A 26845-nucleotide genomic window follows, 5' to 3' on the forward strand; every position below is an offset into this window, starting at 1 on the left:
ACATAACATACAGAACAGAAAACACACTACAAAGACTCTCAACACACAAAAAACACAAACAAATAAATACGACCACACAGGTGTATACAAACTCACATGTAATAGTTGCGATAAGTTCTACATAGGACAGACAGGCAGATCATTCCAAACACGCTACAAAGAACACATTAAAGCAATAACCAGAGGACACAATACATCTACATACGCCGATCACATAACCAATGTTAACCGTACATACAATAACATAAATGCAGACATGGAAATCCTACACATACAACCCAAGAACCATAAACTCAACACACTAGAACAATACAAAATATACAAACAAACTAAAGCACACCCCGATCAAATTCTCAACACACAGATCAATTTCAGCGCACGCACGCACACACACACACACACACACTATTTGACTCCACTCTTCAACACCTTTCAACAATCAAACACACCCACATAACAGGCAGAGAAGTTCGAGATGACGCCGAGATCTAGTAGGCTCTGAGGATGGTGCGTGAAGCAGTGAAACAGCTGTAAGCTGCACAAACTTACATAATTAACACGAGTAAGTCCGCTAGTTAATCAATTAATTATATTCAAGTGTTAAAAGTAGTGTACGCAAGATTCAAAATGGACAATAATAAATTATATGAAAGCTAGCATCAATACTGTTCAAAGGTTTCAGTACAGATTTGGAGAGTGGACATAAAAAAGGCTGTAAATGCCAATATCTTTGAACATTTGTTTTCCAAAAAAAAAAAAAAAAATAGAATTATGTCCCTGGCTCTGTCCAGTAATAAAAGAGGATAAGTTCCATTGCAATTTTATTTAGGACCTAGCTTCTCCCATAAATGTGCAAAATACATTACTAGTTGCGCAAGAAAGACCTGTTTTATAGGGGTTTTCTCTTTGGCACTTAGAGCTTTTTTATGTCCTGTCTCCAATTCTGGCGCCTGTAGGAGCCAAAGAATTTCCCGTCCCACTTTTCCTTGATATGTACTCTTCTACTTTGATCCACGATAAAAGTTGGAATGAAAAACTTTCACGACATTGTAGTTCCATTCATGACATGTGAGCTCCAGTACTTGCTTTTTTAATGGCATTAACATATTTAATAAGTTACCATTGGAGGCGAGAAAGGTTCCAATAAATAGGTATAAATCCTATGTGAATAGATGGCTACTAAATAGACCTTTCTACTCGATGAATGAATACATGGAGTGTGATATAAATAATATATTTTATAAATGTACCGATAATGTCTTATATTTAATTTTTTTCTGTATATTTGCTTATATTTGTTTCTCTGTTTATTTGTTTATGCATGTGTGAGTGTATTGTGTGTGTGCATATATTATCTAACTTGACTATATCTTATCCAGGCTTTGTATACTGGTTTCTGACAAATAAATATTATTATTTTTGCTCTTATTTATACTCGCTTTAACATTTCTGGTCATATCGTGAGTTAATCTTTTGGATGAAAGCTGAAGGCCTGTGTACTATTGTTGAGACTGGTTCTATTATTCTTCTGTCACATTGATTGTTAATCAATGCCAAAGACGAAGATAACTAGTTGTGCTGTATTCTTCACATCTGTACTCTCATCTAAAGCAAGTGAATATGGCGTAAATTCATTCTTGGTGGCCAATCTGTAGCATCTAAATGTCGTAGTGAAGTCAGGATTTTAATTACTACTTACTTACAAATGGCTTTTAAGGAACCCACAGATCGGTCCCTATCCTGTGCAAGTTTAATCTAGTCTCTATCATCATATCCCACTTCCCTCAAATCCATTTTAGTATTTTCCTCCCATCTACGTCTCGGCCTCCCCAAAGGTCTTTTTCCCTCCAGCCTCTCAACTAACACTCTATATATGCATTTCTGGATTCGCCCATACGTGCTACATGCCCTGCCCATCTCAAACTTCTGGATTTAATGTTTCTATTTATGTCAGGTGAAGAATACAATGGCTGCAGTTCTGCATTGTGTAACTTTCTCCATTCTCTGTAACTTCATCCCTTTCAGCCCCAAATATTTTCCTAAGAACCTTATTCTCAAACACCCTTAATCTCTGTTCCTCTCTCAAAGTGACAGTCCAAGTTTCACAACCATACAACCGGTAATATTAACTGTTTTATAAATTCTAACTTTCTGATTTTTTGACAGCAGATTTTTAACTGCTGCTGCTGCTACTGCTACTCCTACTACTGCTACTAGGACCACTATTATTATTCGTAGTAGTAGTAGTAGTAGTACCGGTAGTAATAGTAGGATTTATGCAACTAACTTTGCCTTCCTACACCATCTCTCTTGGTCTTGAGCATCATCTTCTTGCAGACCGTATGCAGACATGGCCTCTCTAATACCATCACACCACGATCTTCTTGGTCTGCCACGTCTTCGTCTGTAAGGTGGCCTCCAGTAAAACACTTTCTTTGGTCACTACTATTTACCTCCTCCCATTGAAGGAGGGCTTGATATTACATTTTTAACTCCTCTTGAAATAAAGCATTTCATTTTGTTCTATTTCATCTTTAAATCCACAACTAATCACAAATGGAATTTTATATGACGAGATCCTCTGAGCTGCAATTCTTGATGAATCGGATCACAGAACTTGAAATCTTAAATGGATTTCATAAGGACCAGAAATTATTAATACAAACAACAATGAACTTTTCCATTATTATTTTCAAATATTTTATGTAAAATGCTATAAACTACTCGTATAATGTGTTCATTATCATTGAATATTAGTCATTAACTAAAAAAATGAAAGCATTTGCATCTGGGGGGGGGGGACGGTTGTAGCTAGGGTTGCCAACTTTTTTGAAGAAAATATGAGAGATTAAGGATTCGACAAAATTTCACGTATAAAATTGACAAATTATTCAGTTCAGTTACTAAAAAACAACTTTATTCTACACTTCGCCAGCTAGGCTTAAATTAAGACTATTTTGAGACAGATCTTGTCTCGCGTATTAGTTGAAATCGACTGCAGTTTTCAACTCTGATTTGATTACATATGTCATGTTCCTGTTTCGAACATCTGTTCAATTGTTCATGAGGTGAAACACCCTCTTTGTATGAGCATTACTACTTGGTATGCTTAGAACAAAAGTAGCCACTATTTCCAAATTCGTAACATTAACATGGTTTGATTTTAAATGCGTGAACACTAAAACCCATTCTTGGCAAGCTTACTTTCTATAAAGACAGCACATTTCAAAGCAGCTCTTGAACAACAAAATTCATCGTATAAATAATCATCATTCACGGCAAAATCAAATGTTGGGAATAATGATTTTTATATTATGCAAAAATAAGGGAGAAACATATTCGAAGAAAAGGAAAATACGAGAGCCAGAAGACTGTCGAAAATTTAGGGGCAATATGAGAGATCCCGGGAAATACGGGAGGGTTGACAACACTAATTGTACCCCATTAGCCACCCCCTCCATACCTGCGTCAGTGGTCTAACTACCTAATGAAATGGCTAAAAATATTTTTTTTTTAACCAATGGCAGGTACTTGACTGCCATCTTAAGTTGTTGGTATATGAGACAATCATCAAGCCTGTAGTAATATATGGTTCAGAATCTTGGACAGTGACGAAGAAATATGAAAATATCAACATCTGGGAGCGAAAGGACCTCTGCAAGATTTTTTTTTTAATTATATGTATCAATAATGAATTGAGAATCAGAACTAATGCTGAACTGGAACAACTTTACAAAGCTCCGAAAATTGTAGCCGATATAAAACACATAGGCTGAGATGGCTGGGACATGTGGGAAGGATGGAAAACCACTAAGTACTGAAGAAAGTTCTGAACAGAAACCAGAGGAAAGTCGATCAGTGGGACGTCCAAGCAGAGATGGCTTAATAACGTAGAAGATGGCTTTCGCAGTTTGTGGATTCGAAATTGAAGGCTATTGGCTGCACTGAGAGATGAATGCGGAAATAAGTAGTTGATAAGGCCCTGAATGTCAATGGACTGTAGTGCCGGAAATGATGATGATGGTATTTGACTGTTCGTCATTTATCCATATGAAGGCAGTTGTGTAGACCAATTTACCGACAGAGTCATTACCCAGTGTGCACCATACAAGGCTGGTCTACGCTACAACCATGATGGATGAAATGATGACGATTTGTTGAAATGCCATAGGGGAACCAGAGCTCTCAGGGAAAATCCCTGTGTTATCTGGACCACAGGATTTCCCAACACAAGTTATAAATCGGGGTTATGCTGGGGATCAAACCTAAATCCACAGAATTATAAGTCAAACATTCTAGCCACTAGATCACCGTTGCGGCCATGGCTAAAAAAATAATAGTAATAAATTACTTACCGTATATAGCAAGACTTCACTTTATTAATTAACTGTAGTTGTACTGTACTTGGGTGTAACCGAGTTCCAGCTAATTGTAGGATATGAACGGATTTCATTTCATTAAATGCTAGCATCCACAATACATTTATGCGCTTATATTAATCAGAAGCCATTTATTACTGAGATAGCTTAGACTAGTTCATAGAATACGCTGCTGCAATTGGTTGCAATACAGAACAATGTCAAAACTTTTCTGAATAGATATTTCACGTGTTATGAATTTTGAAAGTGAGTCTGGGGCAGCTAAGAAACGAATAAAATATAAATAAAACTGTTAATTCATGGACTGCCATTTCCGATGATTCAGTTTCTGGGTTTACTTAGTTGTGGCTACTTACCTGCTGAGATGTTTCGCCGTAGAAATCCATGGAATTTTCCCTCGGGAGGATGATGTGACTCACTGTAATGGGGATGATGACTGACTGTTTTAGATCGTGGTCTGGGTTCAACCAAAAATTTTAAATAATATACTTTTCACTCCCATTGTTGAAAATAAAGATATCCCTGAAATAAGTAAATGAAAATTAAAACCATGCTCAAATAAATTCTTATGTCCTTTATCACCAACCCTGTTCAACATCTACTTGGAAGATTTAGTGAAGAACATGGGATGAGTGATAGTAGGAGGAAGAATAAAGTGCATAAGATTTGCTGAAGATATGGCATTGTTAGCAGAAGAGGAGTTGATACTAAGGGTTATGCTACTGGAGCTAAATGCCAGCTGTGAGCAGTATAGTATGAAGATAAAATACAAATAAGACGAAGACTTTGGTCATAGGAAGAAAAATAAAGAAGGCAAACTTGCGAATTCTAAATGAGGCATTAGAGCAAGTGGACAGCTTCAAATACTTGGGGTGTACTATAAGCTGTAACATGAGCTGCTGCCAGGAAGTCAAAAGGAGGATAGCAATGGCCAAGGAAACTTTTAATAGAAAAAGGAGCATCTTCTGCGGACCTGTGGAAAAAAGAACTAAGGAAGAGACTATTGAAGTTCTTTATGTGGAATGTGGCATTGTAGTATGGTGCAGAAACATGGACATTACGACGAAGTGAAGGGAAGAACTAGAAGCATTTGAAATGTGGATATGGAGAAGAATGGAATGTGTGAAATGGACAGATGGAATAAGAATGAAGCTGTGTTGGAAATGAAGCCTTTCATAGTGCAATAATGGTCATCTACCAAACCCTCAAAAAGCTCCATTAAAGAACAAAAGAAAGATACCACAACAGTCTGACACCAACATCTCTGACAGGCTGAACATATTCACTGTATACAGTACATAGGCATCATCAAATCCCGAATGTAGACTCAATCCGAAACTATGTATGGATGCAGAACACCTGAAAAACTGCCCCGCTTTTAGGAGGCTTACAACCTGAGAGCGATGCTGGGAAGCCGAAGACCAACTAAGACTGAAAATAGATACTGTTTTTATTTTCTTGTCGTATTATATTAATCAATTCATTCATTCTTATGGAATGTTCAAAATTTTTTGTTATAGGCCTACTTATAATTGAATGACCACGCCAACATCTATGTTACAAAAATAACAGCTTGAAGAATATCCAACATAAAATTTACTGCTTACAGAAGAAAGGCAAGGAAATCGTAATCCAATGGGTCCCAACTCACTCTGGTCTTCAGAGAAACAAAAATGCAAACTTGTTGGCAAAAAATATGAACCAGAATTAAACAGATCAAGAAACCGACATTGTCTTACTTTGCAATCAAGTGTATGATAGACACAAAAGTGAAAGATAAATTAAAGCAGATCAACCTCACCTCATGCCAGAAAAACTTTGGAGAATGCTAATGGACTACATATCACCAGTACCTGAAGGATCAAGAAGAAATGTTGTGGCAATATTCTGCACATCAACATGACATGACTGTCTGGCCGCTCATCTGCATCGGATCTCCATCTTCCCTTCTCCAAAGTGTATTTTGTGTTGTGAAAGTGGCTTAGTTATGAATAAAGATCATCTTTTTAAGTGTGCGAAGTTAAAGGATTGTCCACAGGATTTAACATCATTGTACTGGGAAGCCTGGGCATTAAATAAATAAAATTAATAATACCGGTAATAATAGAATGACTTATAACTCTGGTCAACAGTGATTTTGTTAAATGTAAAATTTCTGCTGTTTCTTATGTCATTTCATCTGCTAATTCCAAAAATGAAGTCAGAATTTTTCTACCAGCCACCATTTGTTTGTAATTTTATAAAAACTGATTCATTTTTATTGCTATATACAGTCCTTAACATGTTAATGGAATGAAAATATTTCAAATATTTCATTTTATTGCTTTAACAATTGACCTATAACTTCAGATCATTGTTGCCTGTGAAGTCAGAATTCATAAAAATAAATTTTAATCCTTATAAGATTGTGAGAGTTAGTATTAATTCTCAGTTGAGTTGGAACTTACAATCATGGAACAAGTTTCATAACCTGTTTTTTTTTTGTTCTAATTTTAAGTGTGGTAAAAGTATCTTATAAAGTGAAACATACCTCGAAATATTATATAAATCACATAAACAATTTTTGCTACGTTTGTGGTTAATTACTTTGAAAGCACACAGGTGAATTTTACTACACTAGTTAAAAGAGCTTACGAGTGGTCTTTTGTTTGAAAAATAAATGAGGACAGGAACTGGACCCCTGAAATCTGTTGTGCTCTATGTAATTATATTAACTGTTTGGATAAAAGGATACCGTCGTATGCCTTTTCCAGTTCCAATGATATTTGGGAACCTAAGGATCATTCAACAGACCGTTACTTTCTAGGAACTACAGATCAGAAGATTACAGAGAACTTGTCAGCGAACTGCTTCAGAACTATAACGTGATGGAGTGTAGTATGTCTCTGAAAATAACTTCTTGGATTCTCATCTATTTGTTCTTTTCTCAAAATCCTCGGGTAGTGAGCAACGAACATGAGGAACATTTTCATCAGGATTTTTCTGAAATGGAAAGGCGCTACCAGGAAGAATGGAGCCCAAATAATCTGGCAAACTACAGCTGGACACTCAAAAGAAATGTTTCCCAAACCAAGTATAGCCTAAAATCTATTTCACACACATTTTAGATAAATAAATATGATTTTAGGTAAAATGTTGCAAGGTATCAATACTAGAAAAATTTGAATTACATTTCATATAATTACTCAAAAAACCTGTGTGACAGAAGAATTTTGAAAACATATTTGAAATCAGCACGAAAAATGCTATAAGAATCACCCATTCTTTATCTTTTAACAAAAAATATGTTTAATTTTGTTGACTAGTGAATCAGAAGTCATGATGTAGTGAATAAATAAATATTTAGGCCAATACTTATGTGGAAATACATAGTTGTTTCTAATGATAGGAGCTATTTCCAGTTTTTTTTAATAATAGAAACCTACCTGTTAATCACACGATCACATCTGCATTGATGTGATTTGAGGAAGATATAAAGACAATTTTCTTCTCAAGTGTTGTTTTTAAAGGACTCGACTTATGCACTATTAACAGGAGTTGAGAATGTTTTACTTTGCTATTTGCGACTTGTCTTCATTGTAATAACAAATACGGAATTTATCTTTCATATTTCTACTCTAACGGCGTAAGTTATGAATTCAAAGTTGATTATAGTAAATACTTCTAGAATAAACATTTGTTCAGTGTATTTAATTTTTTTTATTCAGTGTAACAAGGTAATTCACGTTTCAAAGGTAGAAGTTCCTGGTTCACAGAATTATCTATTAAAAGGGGAAAAAAAAGAAATAAATAATCTAAACAAAACTTGCTTTAAAGAATTTATCTTGTTTAATTCTACTTCTTCATAGATCTATATTCAAAAAGTTTGAATGTCATGCCTGAACACTTTTGGGTATCGCATATGAAATATTTCTCTTGCCAAAAGTTTCATTAGATTTCAGGTTGAGATATACAGAAAGATTTCATATTCAACAGAGAAGTATTTTGTTATCACTTTGCATAATTATATCTGTATAAGAGTGATAGAAAATAGCTTCACAAGAGCTGTAATCTTGAGAGCATATAAATGTCTCGCATAATTTGACCTCGGCCATTGTCATTAAATGAGGAACAACGACAGATATCACATGGATACCTATGACAAGAAATCCACGTCGTTCGTTTTATATAACAATAGAAGGAACAAGGAATTCACGTGCCTTGATAACACGCATTATATGTAGATGAAAGTAAAATACTATATAACATTAAATTACAAACAAAGGAAAAGAAATTTTAGTATCCATTCCAATTTTAAAATCTGATAATACATTATTTAAGATGTTGTAGGGGAGATAAAAAGAAAGAATGAAAATATTTGGCACACATCTGGTTTTGTTTCTTACTTTTATGTTAACAATAACACATTCTCTGAAGGAAAGTGTTAAATAAATGGAAAAGCAATATAACGGGATATTTCATATTCACAGTGCGATTTTATGTGATATTTTGACCGAGTCATGAAAGAAGAATGCAATGTTTCGAAATACGATAATCTAATATTCTGTAAAACACTGAGTTCTTCTTTAGCCATACACGGTGAAAACACAGGAAACTAGAAGAATAAAATGTGTACGCCTTACATTATCAACATTAACACTAAAAGCAAACAAGAAGTTAAAAGAAAGAACTATTCTTAGTTTCACAGCTCTTGTTAAGTCACTTTGACGTCATCTCTCATACATAAAACAGATTTTTCATGTACACTTTCCTTCTTTCTTTGTGCCCGCGGGATCAAATGGTCCTATGTTGAGAATTTCCTGATCTTGATTAAAATACCACAAATATGAAATTCTGTATTCTACTGGACACAGCTTCACCCAGTCATAGTATTCTATTAAAAATCCACATATTACAACAGGTTTATGTATGCTTTCAATATATCACACATTAAATTTGACACATATCAAGGATGTAGGTAATTTCTGTGTGTATAACAATGTAAAGTACAAACAAAGACTTCAAGGTAAAAACCTCTATGACAATATGCAGTCACTGTTTTTATAAATGGAGTGGATCTGAAAGCAAGATGATACAGATATTTACCATGAAGTCAAGTAAATAATCTTTCTTTATCTAACGCCAACAAATACATACATTATCGCATCAGATATATAACCAAATATCATTACTAATTTTCCATTTTTGGTTTCTTTTCAATTTCTCTTTCTTCATACTCAAAACGTTTTTCTGGTTGACTGATGAACCAACACAAGCCGAAAAAAATTTAACTTTGAAAGAAGACTCTTAGATGTTTCAAAAGGACTGAACAAATAAAAATTCTAGTTTGTGATAGAGAATTGCAACAAATTTAAAAACTGTTCAAATTTAAGTGAAGTTTTAAAATTATTATAATTAATATTAATAGTATAAGCTAAAGTAAAATTTCAAACTTGAGAGAAGTAGTAGTCATTTTGATAAGAACTACAAGTTAACATTCAAACTAAAGCAATAGAGCATATGGCAGTTGGCAGTGATGCAGTCACTTTTTATATAAAACATAGCTCCAAAATAAGACTCAAAATGCAGGTATAGTTAATTAATTCTTATAAATATAAGAATGTAAATGTAATGTAATGAAATGAGAGATAGCAAACAGTAATGAATACACAAAATATAGTAATTTCTTTGAATTCATCACATTCACACACAACCTTTTATAATACATGCACTTCAACCCATTTCTATCTTTGGACTTCGGATATTATTGCATACCGTATATATATTTTCGTCAGCTGTGATTGAGCAATAATATCTTTTAGATACTAGCTACATCTCTCATCACATTGCAAAATGACTGCAACTTGGATAGAGATGTCCGGATGGGAACAATTGTAATATTGACTGTCAACTCTATCAAGTTATTAAATATTAGCTCGAGATGGTCGATTTACCTACCAATCTGAATTCCAATTCTGTAGTTGGTAAAAAGAGTGAAATAAATCAACCGCTTATAGACTTAATGTCTCCTTTTGCCAGCTATGGGCTAACTGGACGGAACTTACTTCTCGTACAGATATGAAGACAAATGATAATAGAGGTAGCATTTTAAAACACAGAATAACTTTGGAAGTTACAATTTGGGACTTCAAAGAAGAATATTTGGTCATCATTAGTGATGAATTAAAGAGAAACCAAATCGACTGAATGTTGTTTGTAATAGAAATGGTAGCTATTTTATAGTAAGTACAGAAACGTTAATTACAGTTATCAACAAACTGTCAGAATTCACCGTTATGACGAAAAGGTAAGTAAATTTAAAGAATTAAGCACAATGTTATGAATATTAAGTTGTTCTGATTACACCCATTCTTATCAAAACAATTAAATTTTCCGAAGAGATCTCGCACACCACCAATAATAACTGTGTGTAATAAAAATGTGCTCTTCATGTGTCAATATACTGGAAAAAACATCAACATGTCTTATAAATCCAACACAACATGTATGAACTTGGCAATATACTGACATGAACCATAATTTTCAATTGGATATTGTGACAATTGTTCAGAGATGATTTTTAATGACATAAACAAAATAAATTTAACACATTTCAAAGTACATAAGAAATTATATTGATGTCAGATGTTTGAAAGAGAAGTCACGTTAGTAAATACTTTGATTTGGCAGGTGATCATTGTGTTTAAAGAAACCTGGTCTACACATTGCCCAGGCACACTTCATGATGGACAGTTTGCAAATTCCCATACATTCATCTTTTTGATTACTTAGAAAAGCTGGACTATCCAGTGTTGGTTATCACATTCTGAAAATATACACTCAATAGGGCCTTGCCACAAAACTAACTGTATCGGTTGACTTCCATCTGTAACGGAGATTTGTGCTGCAACATTGGTGGAAGCCATATCACTACACATCAGATACACCTCTGCCTGACTTGTCTGCACACACATACACATACACTCTAACACACACTAACACATCTTTGATGATAGCAGGAACATCTCAAAGTTCCCCTTATATAGAGTAGGTTGTTTATATATATTTATATATATTATTAAAAAAACTAATTTCTTTATTAAAACACAACCTAAATGTTTTGGGTATAGTTCTTTTTACATCTGCACATAATTGTTTAGTGTTTATATACCCAAAGTCAATATATCAAATTGTTTCTTTGGTTTTTGTTCTCATCACACATTAAAAACACTTGAGTCATGAGTTGCAGCAGTCACTTTAGTCGAAGCACCACCAGTAGTCTCAGCCATTGTATCGTGTTAGTGTAACTGACAGACACAGAGGGACAGGGAGCAGCTTAAAGCGAGGAAAGGATCACACTAGCACTTTCTTTGGTTAATCACAGGTTAGTGGTATCAATATAACAATTCCTTTTTTTTTTTTATCATTAAGCATGTACATACATACAAAAGATTCTTGACAATATTTTCATTATCCCTCTTCCATGCCAGCGAAATTATTTCTGGCTTGGGAGTGGACTGGGTGGAAGATCATTGCACCTCGAAACAATGTACCATTTCCGTTTAAATGGTTAATTTATCAACAAACAGAAATAAATGCAAGGCTTAGAGCAGGTCTGGCAGGTGGTTGTTGGAAGGGTGCAATGGCTTCTGTTGGTTCTCATTCTTAAGGTTCTTTTTCTTCTCCTGCTCCATTGCCTGTATGGAGGCCATCTTGTAGTTAATAGGCCCATATGAGCGATAATCCACATCAGCATAGTCCAGGTCAGAGAATTCCGGCCGGAACGGCTGTAAGAGAAAAGTCACATCATATGAGATTCTTTTCGTGGATATTGCACAGAATAAATTTCACTTCCTGGTATCTAGAGTCCATACGAATATTAATTATTTTCGTCTAATGCCCGTTATTTATTTTTCATAAGTTGAAATCCAATGTTCAATATTTTGTTAAAATGCAAGAAATTACTTTGTAAAAAGCATTATCACATGCAAAAAGTGTAACTACATAAGAGTTATTATTATTTATATTATTAAGCTTAAATTTTTCTGCAGTATAAGTAATAATTCTTAGGAGAAGCAGGATTTAAGCGTTACTGGAAAATATGATGAACATATAATTTGTAATTATTTGCGATAGAGTAGCGTCAATATTGATACTTGTTAGATAAATATTATGTTTGTATCATGCTGTAGTATGAATATTATAACATTTCATTTCTTGATGGTCTATAAATTTATAAGTAAAAAGAAAACATAATGCTTCATTTTAAGTAAACAAAGTGTATGGTAATTCACTGAATGGATAGTTCTTTGTCCCAGAACAGAGAAACACAGATCAATATTTTAAGAGAATGTTCTAGAAATGAAGAGAATAGAAAATAACATTTCCAAGATAAAAGTTTTAAAAACAAAAGAATTCTGTGTCCGAAATCACTTAACAACTAAAAATTGTTTAATTATATTTATAAAAACTATTATACTGCTATTCAAATGTTAAGCATTTATGTAATAAACCTACTGCGTATTATTTCATTTGCTATATATTTAACGAGTAAATTTTATTTGTATGTGACAGCGTAGTATCGTGCATACATTTTATCTTCCCCTGCTCGCGGATGTAGAGCAGACATGGCAGTGCACAGAGCAGCTGCACATAGGTATGCAAGCGGGGAAGATAAAATGTATGCACCGTACTTCAATATCCGAAGGGTAAGTGTAAACGGCTCTAATTCTTTCAGTGTTTCTGTATCTACACTAAAGATATTGTACACCCAATTCTAGGACATCGTGAACTATAAGATTCAATAACGGGAGTAATGAAAAGTCTAAATTTAAAACACTTCAATAGTATTACAGTTCTTAATTTCAAAATAACAATAAAAATGTTGTTGATATATTATTAATAATTTACTTATGCAATAATTATAGTAAATACTGATTATATTCAACTATACCACACAATTAACATGCAATAACATAGACATTTCACATCAGACACACAGCAATGATCTGTTCCAACTTGTTTTAAAACACTTATTCTACTCTCCAATAATGTGAGATCATTGGAACAAAGAAGCAGATACTCATGCAGACACAAGACGACAGGTTGAAGTGCCATCAGACAACTGATATCATACAGGTGCTCAAAAGGTATGTACAAGGATCAAACACTGCTGCCTCGTTTAATGTTAATTACCATGGAACAGTTGCAACCTAATAAACCAAGGTAGAATACAGGAAGTTATACCTACAACTTCATTCTATGCCAGTTCACTTCTTCTAATAAATGTATGTAACGCTGGCTTTGGGACGTTCCTGTTGAGAAAATAGACACGTTAATTGGTGGCAAAAAATGTCATTAGCAAGAGTTTCGTTACATATACTGTTGAAAGTTGTGCACATTTTCTGTACATCTTTTGAGCACCTCCATGTATCACTTGAACACAGTTCTGATTAAGTGAAATTGATATAATAGGTATGGGGTGTCAATAATAAACTTTTCAATTATATAGTAGTTATTCAAGCATTAAAGGAAATGAGATTCTAATTATCTTTTTTTTTTCGTCTAAAGATGATAATTTCATTTGAGATTCACGGATATTGGTATTTAATACAATTTGAAAAACATGCTACCTTAACTATCTTCAAATGAGATGCAATAAAATTAATTCCTTTTTTCTCTCAAAAAAGTAGTTAGTTATATACATTTAAAAAAATATATATTTATGTACTACAATATACGAATACATTACTCGTATACAACTTAAATGTTTCTTAGAATGAACATTTCCCACGATTCTCGGAACATTTGGTTTTGTTGTTCTTCGTATCTTTTTTTCTCTTAGATACTGTATGGAATTTTCATTTTATAAATATTACTTATGGTACTTTATTTGCATGATCTTTTGGTACTAGTATTTCTTTCTGTAAATCAGTTGTACATAAAATAACAGTATTCTGTATTGTCCTTCAGTAATGCAACTTATGTTGTCAAGTCACTCACTCATAGCATTAAATTGGAGAAAATAGATAGATAAATAACTAAATAATATACCGTACATAATGTATTATTATTATTATTATTATTATTATTATTATTATTATTATTATTATACATCTTGGTTACACTAGAAAATCTTTACTATAATATTGACTATATTCTTAAGTATCATTATTAACTTTTACGGTACCGGTATGTATTAAGACTTAAATAATAAAGTAATCCTGATAAGAGTTTAATATTTTCCTATTTTTTCCCTGTAACATATCACTTTTATTTTACTTTAAGTAAAAGCATTCTGGATATTTTTCTGTCATTCAGGACAGTCTTATAAATTCTATAGCAGTAAAATGTAAGTAAGACTAATTTGCATGATGTTCTTGACAACCATTTATGTAATCCATTACTGGTACCAAAGGTAATTTTTGTTCTAAAATCAAAATTATGTGAATAAATACAAAATATTGATCAGTTTTGTCTGTTTACACTTATGAAAGTTGAACTACCGGTAGTCTTATATCAGAACTGTAGACTTTAAGACAAAATAAGCATTTCTTTTGCATAAATGTAAAATTGACCATTTTCCTATAATAATTTTTTAACTATCGGTATTACATATTACGTTTCTTATTTATATCTATACACTTTCATCTAGTACATTTTGTTAGTCTTGGCAGCCTTTTAATAATGAAACTTTATTAAATAAAATTAAATAATATAAAGGGAACACAACTTTGTTATACTACACTGGTGAACATAGATTTTGTGTAGTTACATATTTCTTATACTGATATTCGTGTATTATAACCAGGGGCGAAGCATGCTATGAGACATTGAGACAGTGTCTATCCAACTTTATCTGTGTTTATGATAATTAAAATTCTAAGCTATATTAATATTTGAAGTTACGAAGTTACTGATTACATCGATCAGTCAACATGACTTCATTATTGTAAGACAGTTTGCTTGCTGGCGCTGTGCTCTTCCATAATATTCGACGACCAGACTTGTTGTAAAAAGAGGAGACACGACTTAACATTGTCTCTTTGGGTTTGCCATTCGGCTGGTTTTAGGCGCGTGGACCAAGTAACATGTGCATGTGTAGCACAGCTCGCCATCAAACCCTTAGGAACACTGTGACACACTCCCAAAACTGTCTCAGTTCTCTCGAGTCTAGAGTGGCTGGCAGGCAACACTGCTACAATGAAAGCTTAATTTCTAGCATGCTAAGTGTTAATGTTATGATGGATTATTACTTATCAGTTATTTTTATAAAATGTGTGATCAAAGCAATTCTGATTCAATTGACTTTTTATTAAATACAGGTTTCTCGTCCTTATCTTATGAAGAAAAGTGCGATATGAAAAATCGAAAATCTACTCCCAATTTAAATATAATTCAGAAGGATGGTAATGTGAAGAGGAAATTCAAACCATAATGGTATTCAAAATACAAATGGTTGACTGGTAGCACAAATAGAAATAAATAGTATTGTTTTGTTTGTGTTATGTTTGTAGGTGAATCTGAAAGGAGTAAAGATGGCATTTCAACAATAAAAAATGTTGAACGTAAAGCATGTAAGCATCAATCTTTACAAAAACATTTAAAGAACAGTGAAAGTTTTCGTATGTTAGGCCGAAATCGAATTGAATACGTTCTGTCAGAAAGTTCGCGTCTTGCTGCTATTCAGCACATGAAAAATTTGCTAATAACAGAAAAATTCTAGGTCGCCTTATCCAAGCAATTACTTACTCCCACTTCGTGGTCATTGTAAAGACAAAGATTCAGCAAACAGGCAAATTATTTAGAACTTTTAGATTTACTAAGCTGAAGAAGAACAAAATCTAAAAAATCATTTGCACTCCAACTCCAATTTCAGAGGGACATACAGAATGACTTGATAGAGTGCATAACTGACGTGCTGGTAAGAAAGAATAAGGAATGAAGTAGATGAAGCATAATTTATTTCTGTTAAAGCAGACGACACAACTGACGTCTAGTGGAGAGCTCAACTGAGCATTACATTCAGATATGCAATACAAGACGGAGTTGAGGAAAGATTCTTAGGATTCTTTGATGTCTTAAAAAAACAAAAGTGCAGAAAGATTGCCGTCCATTATTATGGACAACTTCAAATCTTGGAAAGTAGAGAATGGACTAGTATGCCAGACTTACGATGGGGCTTCTACCTTAGCAGGAGGTCATAAAGATGTTCAGGCCCTTGTGCAGCAGTCTTATTCGCATGCAATATTCATCCCTTGTTATGTCATCAAATGAATCTAGTGTTAACGAATGGCTCGAAATATATTAAACAAATTAAACTGTTTATGTGTGATCTCACTATATTCCACACATTCTTCAATAAATCTACAAAATGAAATGAACTCTTGAGGGAACAAGGTTTCAAACTTCCTCCCCACAGTGACACAAGGTAGAATTATCATTCTCGAGGCATTGCAACAATAAGATCTCATTTCTCAGAATTGAGGCGGGCAATAGAATATGTAATAGACGACGATGATTGGGATCCAGTGTCAGTTAGTTGCGCTTGGTGTCTTTGTTAGAAAATTAAATGACTCAATTTTCGTGTTTCTGGTGTGCCTTTTTAGCAAAGTGTTTTTGTTCACTGATAATCTGCTCAATGTGCTTCAGGCGAAAGAAACATTTGACATAGAACTGTGCAACAGTGAAGTTAAAATTGTATTATGCAATTTTAAAGAGATAAGAAATGAAGCTACAGTCCTTGACTGTTGTAAGCAAGCAAAACTGTTGAATGACAACATTGAGTGTAAGACAGAAGATGTCACCAAACTACCTATTCTCATATATGAAATTTTAGATTCATTGATTGTTCAAATGAAAAACAGATTTGAAGATATTGAAGAAATAAGTTTTGTGGAACTGTTGAATGAAAAAAAGTTTAGTGACTAAATTATGGTAAGTTTTCCTCACAGTAAAGTTACAAAATTATTGTCAATATAAACATTTTTCGAAGACGAGCAACTGAAAAATGAATTAAGTATATTATCTAAAGTGAGTCTGAGAAATATTTGTCACCTCTTAACCTTCTGATATTCATTCACCAGAATGACTTACAAGATATTTACGAACAATTAACAAATCTTCTGCATTTAATCTTGTGTTTGCCTGCAACAACTGCTTCCAGTGAACACAATATGAGCGCTCTTAAACGGGTTAAAATATTTTTACGACCCTCTATAATATAACCCTCAATATGTACCTACTGGTACATACTTACTTATGGCTTTTAAGGAACCGGAGGTTCATTGCCGCCCTCACATAAGCCCGCCCTACTGGTACATACTGGTATTAATATCAGTTCTGAAATGATTTTATTAATCTTAAAAATTCTACTTAAAGGAACAATATTGTAGCTATATTAATATTTCGTACAAAGCTTCATGCAAATTTTGTTATTAACTGCATATAAATGGCAGCAAAGTCTGCTAGGCCCATATCCTACGACAAAAAAAAAAGTTTAAAAGGAGTAATTTGTTGTAGATAACATATTATAAGTCTAGCCATTTGGAAGGAAAAATACATTTTGCATTAACTGCTATGATTTAGCTAACTGGCTCCCAAATTCTATTTCAATGAACTTTTAAATTCTGTGAATTGATTTATCTAACAGTAGATTTAAATATTATAAATTATCAACTAGCTGTTTTTAATGAAAAAAATTAGGTGTGTTACTGGACTGATATTTCCTTTTTTTTTTAACAATTGCAATAACCAGTTGGTGAAATTAGTGAATGCTCATTTTGATTTTTTGTATAATTCACTGTGTGTTATTTTACTTACAAAACTCAAATTTTATTTTATTATATTTGTCAGACCTATTTAAAATAAAGTGTATTATGAATTAAGTTGATTACACATTCTACCATGATTCATTTCTTTACATACGAATTTAATGTGTATAAAGTATACCTACTTACAACATTGGTTATGTTAGTTCTTGTTTTTGAAACGATTTTGACAATTCTTTTGACATTTAATGAATTTTGAAAAATGTATGCACTAAATCATCTTATACCATGCAGAACAGAAAAAAGAACATTTTTTTTTGGTGTTATTCTCAGTAGATATTTTAATAATCACTTTCTTTCGACTTAATTGGAAAGAAATACTTAAAAAATGTAAATATATCATAGCTATATTGATGAATATTATAATAATAAATAAAATTATGAATGCAAAATAGTTGAATGATTTGTGCATCAGTATGAACTAAGTTATTGAAGTAAGAGATAGCTAGTATAATTTATTCACTAATGTAGCCTATAGATATAGGCCTATTACAAATATTACGTAATCTATAAATATGTTATTGTCGAAGATGTGCATTATAAGTTTTATTCAATGAAATATTCATGGAAGAAGTTCTTCAAAATATGTTATTTATAAAATAGATTATATTTCGCTATTATTAAAGATTACGTTGATATAAAATCGATATTTTTAATGATATGTCGTGAATAGTCATTATGTTAGAAATATTTTAATTCACGTTTCAGTTACACAAGCACTAATATCTTAAAAAAAAATCTTTTTAATGACATACTTATGCCATGACCAAGAATAATAAAATACTATTTTCATTAAATTCTCACACTTTAATATGACACGAAATTTCACTATCTAATAAAAAAAAATCAGTCAGATAGCTTTTTTATTGCGTTTTAAATTTTATTTATTTATATTGTTTATAATCAAAATATATTTTCCTGGAATATAGTACCGTACCAACAAATGTATAGTAAAATCCAAGAGTATTAAAGGTGTTTGTGCTGTACCGGTACAAAAATTAATTTCTCTTGAATTTGTACAATGTAAAGGGATGTAAATGTCTGTACAAACCTTTTCACACATCAATCTCCTGTCCAACATCATGAAACTTCAAGATGGCATACTCTGTCGAGTTTTGAGGTGGTCTATAATGAGGGAGGAGATGGGGTTCACGCCTGCCATTTGCTGCGAGGGCAAGGTCTGCGTACACTATGCTATCCGTAACATAGGGTTCTGCGACGTAGTAAGGCTGTTGATATTCCAAACGCATTGGTGGGAGGTATGTCCTATTGCTGATGCTGCTGCTGCTGTTGCTCTTGCTGTTTTGCCTTGTGCTCCCACACAACGGCTGGGACTGTTGGTTCCCCCCCATCGCAAGTGACGTTTGCTGGAGATTCAGGCTGGTAGTTTTGGTGTTGGGAGGTGTCAGTAGTAGATGATGTTGTGATGATGTTAGATTGTAATGGTGGTGGTGGTGGTGGTGGTGCTGATACTGCTGTCGGTTCTGCAGAAAATTTGCCAAGCCATGCATGTTAGTCGTTGTTATTATAGCATTAGTACTAGCTAGCGTGTAGCTTTATTATAAAGCATTAGTTGTTTCGAATGCAGGGGTAGTAAAAACATTTGTAGGGTTTCCTTTTACGAGAATATGAGTAGTTCCATCTGTTAACCTTATGTGTATCTTACAAGTGTTACACTTATAATAAATTTTAGAAGACTCATTTTGGGTAATATGCATAATACAGAATAATTGTACAGCTAATCCACTAATTTTTAACTTAATCTCCATGGAACAATTGTCATGTGGTATTATAAAATACACTCAATGACAAAAAAGAGAGTAACTTTAATTTCATTATAATGTATGACATAATATATAAGGTACATTATTCTCTATAACAACCTGAAATATAATGTTACAACAATGTCCAATAAGTTCCCAGAAAAGTAGTATATTGCAACAATGTCCCTTGAGTCAACAGTCAATATATTTCAGTGATCCTGACTTTATATTTTTCCAAATGTTAATGAAATGTAATGATATTAAAGTTGCTCCCTTTTTTGTCAGTTAGTGCAGTAATTGGTGCAGGTATAAATAAATCCGTATCTACTACTTTCAACCATCTTTCCACTATTGTTTCAAAATTAATACGATTTTGAAATCTTTCACTTCAAGTAGTATAATACTATAGTCCCGACGCTGTTATTTCCAGCGTGACTCCGCCTCTTTGCTTACGTCTTAGAAAGTGAAGCTCTATAAAGTCTAGGTAGGTAGTATCGTTCGCCATTTTTGTTCTTAGGTTGCCGAGCTACCATACGAGGAATCTATTTGCCACACCGTTAAACATTATCATGTCGTAGCTCCTATGGTAATAAATAAAACGCAATGTAATTCAGCAAATAATTGAGCGGCAAATAACGTCTTCGTGTGCTAAAATGGCGGGTGATTATATTAAGTATTTATCGAGCCTTAAGAAATGAATCAGCACACATGTTTAAATGTAGCCGACCTGCAACGCGATTGGCTGCCGGAAATTAGAGCGACGGGACTATAAGAAACAATACCAGTAACGATTTTTGTGGTGTAATTTAAAACGTGTTGCAAATGAAACTGTTTTTAATACTCCAGTCATAGAAAAGAAATTTATTAATTCAAATGTGTCACTTAAATTGTAATATCCGTAGTCTCTTATTGGTCTTAGAGAAAATTAATTTGAATAGGTAAAATTTCCTAAGATGATTAATTTTGTACAAGACGAACTTAAGATGTCTATTTATTTCAGAAGATAGAGTTTCGACTTGTTCAAAAGTTACATACAACAAACGGCTTTATCTCATATCAATGATCATTTTCTTCATAACCAAAACTCCTCGAAAAACATTAATTTTAAATTAATAAACTGAAATAAATTACCCTTGGTCACAAATTTAGTTGAAAATATCATACATTTGTCACAAAACTCTTACCTGTCAGTAGCACAGCAATATTTACATAGGTAGTTTAAATTTGAAATGTTACAGACTTAAAAAGACATTTACAAATTAAATAAATAAGCTTATCTAGTATTCAGTTGTTTCCCTGCATGGATAATTTTAGTTTAAAGAATGAATGCAGAACAAAGTCGCTTTGTTTCCGATATGAATATTTCACACTTCACGTAAACCAAGATATTATTTAAAGAACTAGCGAAGATTTGGCATTTGTTTTAGCAGCTACCCTTACCCAGCATATTAAGTTTGTTGCTGTTTATTTTCTGATGTTTACATATCTATCATATCGTGTTGCCATTTATATTCAAATTTACTCTCGTGCCTCTGTCTGTTGGTTAATGATAAAAAATGAGGAATATACTATCGAACAGAAAGTTATATCTAGACCTATACATAATTTTTATGTTAAAAAGATCTTTAAGAGAAATAGGAAGACTGTTTTCCACGAAGTACTCTGTGTTCTTGTTCCATGTAGAGAGAGAGAGAGGAGGGGCAGGGAGAAGAAGATGAGTGAGAGGGAGGAAGGGGAAGGAAAAGGGAGAGGGAGAGAGTGGGAAGGAGAGAGGGGGGGGCGAGAGAGACTAAAAAATTATAAAACAATTTAGAAAAATCTTGTCTATATTGGACTAAAAGTAAAAACAAAATAGAACATGGGCTCACCAAGAATAAAGTTGATGAAATTGGTGTTAATCTAGAATATTTGCTTAAAAATGTTTCACATAATCCTTGCATAACAGAAAAAAATAAAATGTGGTATAAGATAGAAACTGCAAATATTTTCATACAAAAGCATTGGAGAATCAATGTTAGTTTCTTAAAGTGATGCCAATAATGTCTATGCATTATCACTTTTAGTGGTAATATTGATTTCGATAGTAATACATCATGAATTCATTGCAATGAGTGCTGGCACACGATAAGGGAATTGATTCAAGATCAAATTCCGAATCTTCGCTAGCACTTTAAATAAAACCTTACTGAATTACTGTACTGAATTGCAACTCAAAATTTGTAAAATTACTGGATTAAATGTGCAATTATTCAGCTAGCGTACCAGTATATACTTGCTTAACAAAACATTAAATACATTATTTAATGATGGTAAAATTCACTAACTTATTTTTTGACTGACTTCCATACTAATCTAAAAGCTTTAAAAATAAACATCTCATAAATATATATTAGAAAGGCTATAACACTTAAAAGGAAATTTCAATGCTTAATAGTGAACTGATAAATAATTCTTATTCTTCAATTTTTTTGCCTGTATAAAATTTCTTAAGTTGTAATTGTGAATATCAATAACTTAACACCTTTCGTGAACTTATGAGCATAAGTGGACTTGGAAGTTAGGCTATACATCATGCTAGCAGTGAAAGAAGAACAGATCTCATTTGAATTGTTTAAGAAACAAAGGGAAAGTGCTATCCTGTATTATATTATATATATATTATTATATATTGGATTATTATTGTTGTACCATACTTTTAGAGTTCTTACAACTCAAGCAGAATAATTTATTACAATTTATTTATAATTACAAATGACGTATGCCTCAGTTGTTTGCTAATGTGTTTTTCTCATATTTTTAATTTGAATTTTTGGGAATAATGTATTCGTAATTAAACCAATGAAGAATACCAGTACCGGTAATAATTAGTTTGATATTTTTAAAAATATTTTTTTCTGAATTTACTCTATTATTGTATGTGTAATTTCTGAAGAATATGATGCCACAGATGGAAGTTGGATAGTTAATCATCCTTTTTTATTATTTCTCAGAAATGGACAGGTTATTTATCTTTTTTGCTTCCATAGGTAGTTTTCTCTCCTAAGAGACAAAGGTACTACATATCAACAGAAAAGCAACTTTTTGACATTGTTATTTCACATTGAAATACAGGTATTTTATGTGTTTTTGGCCTTATGACATTTTGTGATGTTCCATTTGAAAAGAATGAGGCTAAAGAGACGAACAAAAGAATATATATATATATATATATATATATATATAATTTTTTATTACAATAAATCTTCCATTACTAACTGTTTTATAAGATAATAAAACATCGGCCTCTTAAAATGAAACTGAATAAATCTTGAGGTAGATATGGTGTATAGAAAAAATGGGAGCTGTAATTCCAAGTGGTTCCCAAACTTTTTGAAAGCATGACCGACTTTTGGGTGAGACATTTGTCTGCAACTAGCTACTACCATTCTGGTAGGCCTTCTTAACACTACCCAAGAAATACAAAAAATCTCTGCAAAATCGAAAACAACAACAATTTTATTCAAAACCAGTGGATACCAACCAACTTCTAATATACCAGTACCTGAAAGAGAAAAAATCGGAATATGCAAACCTATTTTCCAATTCACTATGGCTTCTCAGACTGACCTTCCTTACTGATATATTTTTCGAATATTTGAACACTTTGAACACTAGTTTGCAAGGCCAAGATATTAACATAATAATAGCCAGAGATAAAATTGACGGATTTGTAAGGAAACTTGTCAACACTTGGCAAAAATAAATTTTATTCATTCCAATGTATTAAAGAACTCATGCAAAATTTAGCTATGTACCACATGATACGACAGATACTTACTGAGTTTGCTTTTGCGGTTGTGCAATTTAAGGCTGGTTCACAATAAATCGGGAACGAGAACCAGAACGAGAACAGGAAATGCAGAACGTGAACATGAAGATTGTTTATTCACATTAAACCGAGAAAAGAAACTACTATGCATATTGATGATATGTATGTCAATAATGATATGTAAAGTCGATATTACGCATTCTGATGTTACGGTATTTGTTTATAATTGACCAATGGCGTTCTCTCATGAGTACAAGCCAGCCAATATGAACACAAGTTAACGAACTTCAAAACTTATGGCACGGAATATTTAAGAATTCCGGTGGTAGTCTGGTCACATGTACACGTAGCATATATTATAAGTGATTCTACTGAATTTACAAGCAATGGATGAAGAAATTATGTCATGGGCTCCTTGCTACAAAATATATGACGACCACATAGCTTTTTGATGGCGACAGAATGAATTTAGTAGTCTGTGATCAGAAACGAGAACGGTAAAATTAAAATTTGGCCAACTTCACGTTCACGTTCCCGTTCCCGTGCTCCGGCAAGCTTCTCGTTAACTGTGAATGCTCACATTTAAATATATTTATTTTAACAATATTTCCATTTTCGTTCTCGTTGTCATTTCTGTTCCCTATTTTTTGTGGACCAGCCTTAAATTTGCACAATTTTAAAGAACAACTTTTTGAGTATTTTCCGGAAGAAACTCGAAACAATTACAACAGTCATGGATGGATACTGAATCCGTTTTTAGACAGTTGCGTTCACCTGACTGAAATTCCAAAAATATTAAGGAAAGATTTATTGAAATATGTAGGACTACTTAATGATGAAATGTTAAAAGCAGACCTTTTTTTTTTTTTCGCAGAGCGTAGATCAATTTTTGGTAAAAAAAAATTAAAGAATATCTTGAGCTTGCAAAAGAAGCTCTTAAATTTGTTTTAGTATTTGCAACCACGTATTTATGCAAAATAAGTTTCTGGTCTAAGATTGCCGTTAAAACAAAAGTGAGAAATTTCCTTGAAATTGAAAATGATATCACTGTGTGTACCGAATACATAGATCATTTTTAGAACCTACTTTCTCAAAAAAATAGGCACATTTACCACAATTTTTTTTTTTTACTTTATAACTAGTGAAAATTTTGATTTTTATGTTCAACGTTGTTTATGTTTATATTTGTAAATACAGCATAAATATATGTTAATAAGGTGCTTTTTGTTTCATTCTGTAAGTCATCTCGCTGCTCCCCTCAGTTCTTTACACGACTTCCTAGGGGGTCGCTACCCACACTTTGGGAACCACTGCTCCAATGGTATACACGAGAACGACCAGGCGAAAGGCAAATTTTTCTGCAAATCTGCCTCTCATTTAGGCTCTAGAACGTGGGTTCGATTTCCGCTTGGGCTGATTACCTGGTTGGGTTTTTTCCGAGGTTTTTCCCAACCATAAGGCGATCGTAATCTATGACGAATTCTCAGCCTCATCTTGCCAAATATCATCTCGCTATCACCAATTCCATCGACGCTAAATAACATAATGGTTGATACAATGTCGTTAAATAACCAACTAAAAAAAAATATATACGAGAACATGTTTATCTCAATTTTACCAAAAATGTAGAACAATGTGGCAGTGAATTAGCAAGTTCTACCATGTGCATGAAGATGCTGTGTTGCTAATATATTATCGAGCCATAAAATGTAGCCTACATTTTGCGCAGTTTTTAATTTGAAGTTTTGTGGGGATAAAACCAAGTTCGTCATACTTGTTATGCAAAGGTCTTCCTGCGTACAACATGTCGTCCTCAACTTTTATCTTTAATACAGGTTCTTACCAACTTCAAAATCACATTTATTGAATGCTTCAGAACTATGCTTGAACTAAAGTTTATTATGTCATTCCATCTTTTTAAAATTTCTAGACTATCAGACCACAATACGATCACAAACAATCTAAAAGTGTGTAGTAAGAGTCAAAAGTGCCGTCTCTAGGAAAGTGTGCACATACAGTTCTCAGGATAACGTATTTTGTGTTTCCTCTTTTAATATCAGCCTCTCTGAACAGGACGACGTTTTCGGTTAATGGATAAAGGAAAACACATGAAGCCAGCATCACGCACAAAGACATTATCCATTATGAGATCGGAAAAAAAAAAAAACACAATGACAAAATAATACACATGACGAAAACCGTTGGCAGACTTCGATGATTAGTAAACCTAGGATCTGTTTCAGCGTGTCAAGTAGCTAAGTAACACGCAGAAACAGTATGTGGTGTCGGTGTATCATTTCAAAGAATAGAATAAATAAAGATTTAATATGAAGAGCTTGAACGAATTACTGCAAGTATTGCACGCTTGCAGCCTGGGAACTCGAGTAATAATTTAACACTGCTTATTTTATATATTACAGCAAATTTTTAATTCATTATATTTTATACATTTATGACATAAATTAGGCATTTTATGCGTCGTATAGAAAATAATTTTTTACGCGTAACTTTCTAACCCTGCGTGTAATAATGTACAACAGCATCAAATGATCAATAGAAAGTGAGAAGCTAAGCACATCTCAAGTATCAAGTCCACAAATGCTCAATTGTATCTTCATGAAAATGTTACGACATTCATATACAATGCTTATTTTTTTTATTCTGATTGTTGTTATATCACAACAATAAAATCTTTCGTAATGTACAGGAATCCCATACAAATGTTAATTTTTGGTATCAAGAGCAAATATGTAACTTGAATATATATATAGATAAATAAATAATTGATGGAAATATAAAAGGTGCAAATGTACTTTAAAAAGTGGTATTGATCACAGAAAAAATTACTACACACCAGAAATTAATAGTGTTATTAACATTAATAATTTTAGGTCTCTTGCAAAGTTTTTAACCACCAGTATTTGGTTTCATGTTATTGTATTAGTTATTACGGTTTTACACACCACTTTGTAATTGATTAAATCACGCTAATTAAAGTAATATGATTGTAACTATAGCAACATTTGGTCTAACTAATAACAAAGCATTTACATTCATATTAAAAGATGAAATTATTTATTTTCCAAT

General features: G+C 32.8%; 1 protein-coding gene across 16 annotated transcripts in view; it reads right to left on the reverse strand.

Moving 5' to 3' along the window:
* Positions 1-8184: 8184 nt before the first annotated feature.
* nrm (neuromusculin) overlaps positions 8185-26845 on the reverse strand; it is a 1323427-nt gene continuing 1304766 nt past the window's right edge. For 5 of the 16 annotated variants that reach the window (XM_069841993.1, XM_069841991.1, XM_069841994.1 and 2 more), the window contains 2 exons: positions 19239-19671; positions 12009-12145 (listed from right to left, as the gene is read on the reverse strand). In XM_069841993.1, coding sequence (XP_069698094.1) covers positions 19243-19671 — 429 coding nt within the window. In that variant the 3' untranslated portion in view covers positions 12009-12145; positions 19239-19242. Of the gene's footprint in view, positions 12146-13596; positions 13673-19238; positions 19672-26845 lie in introns of those variants that run through there. The other 11 variants (XM_069842000.1, XM_069841996.1, XM_069842003.1 and 8 more) reach the window with 10 other exon arrangements.

This window comes from Periplaneta americana, chromosome 12, assembly GCF_040183065.1.
Source record: "Periplaneta americana isolate PAMFEO1 chromosome 12, P.americana_PAMFEO1_priV1, whole genome shotgun sequence".
NCBI classification, from domain to species: domain Eukaryota; kingdom Metazoa; phylum Arthropoda; class Insecta; order Blattodea; family Blattidae; genus Periplaneta; species Periplaneta americana.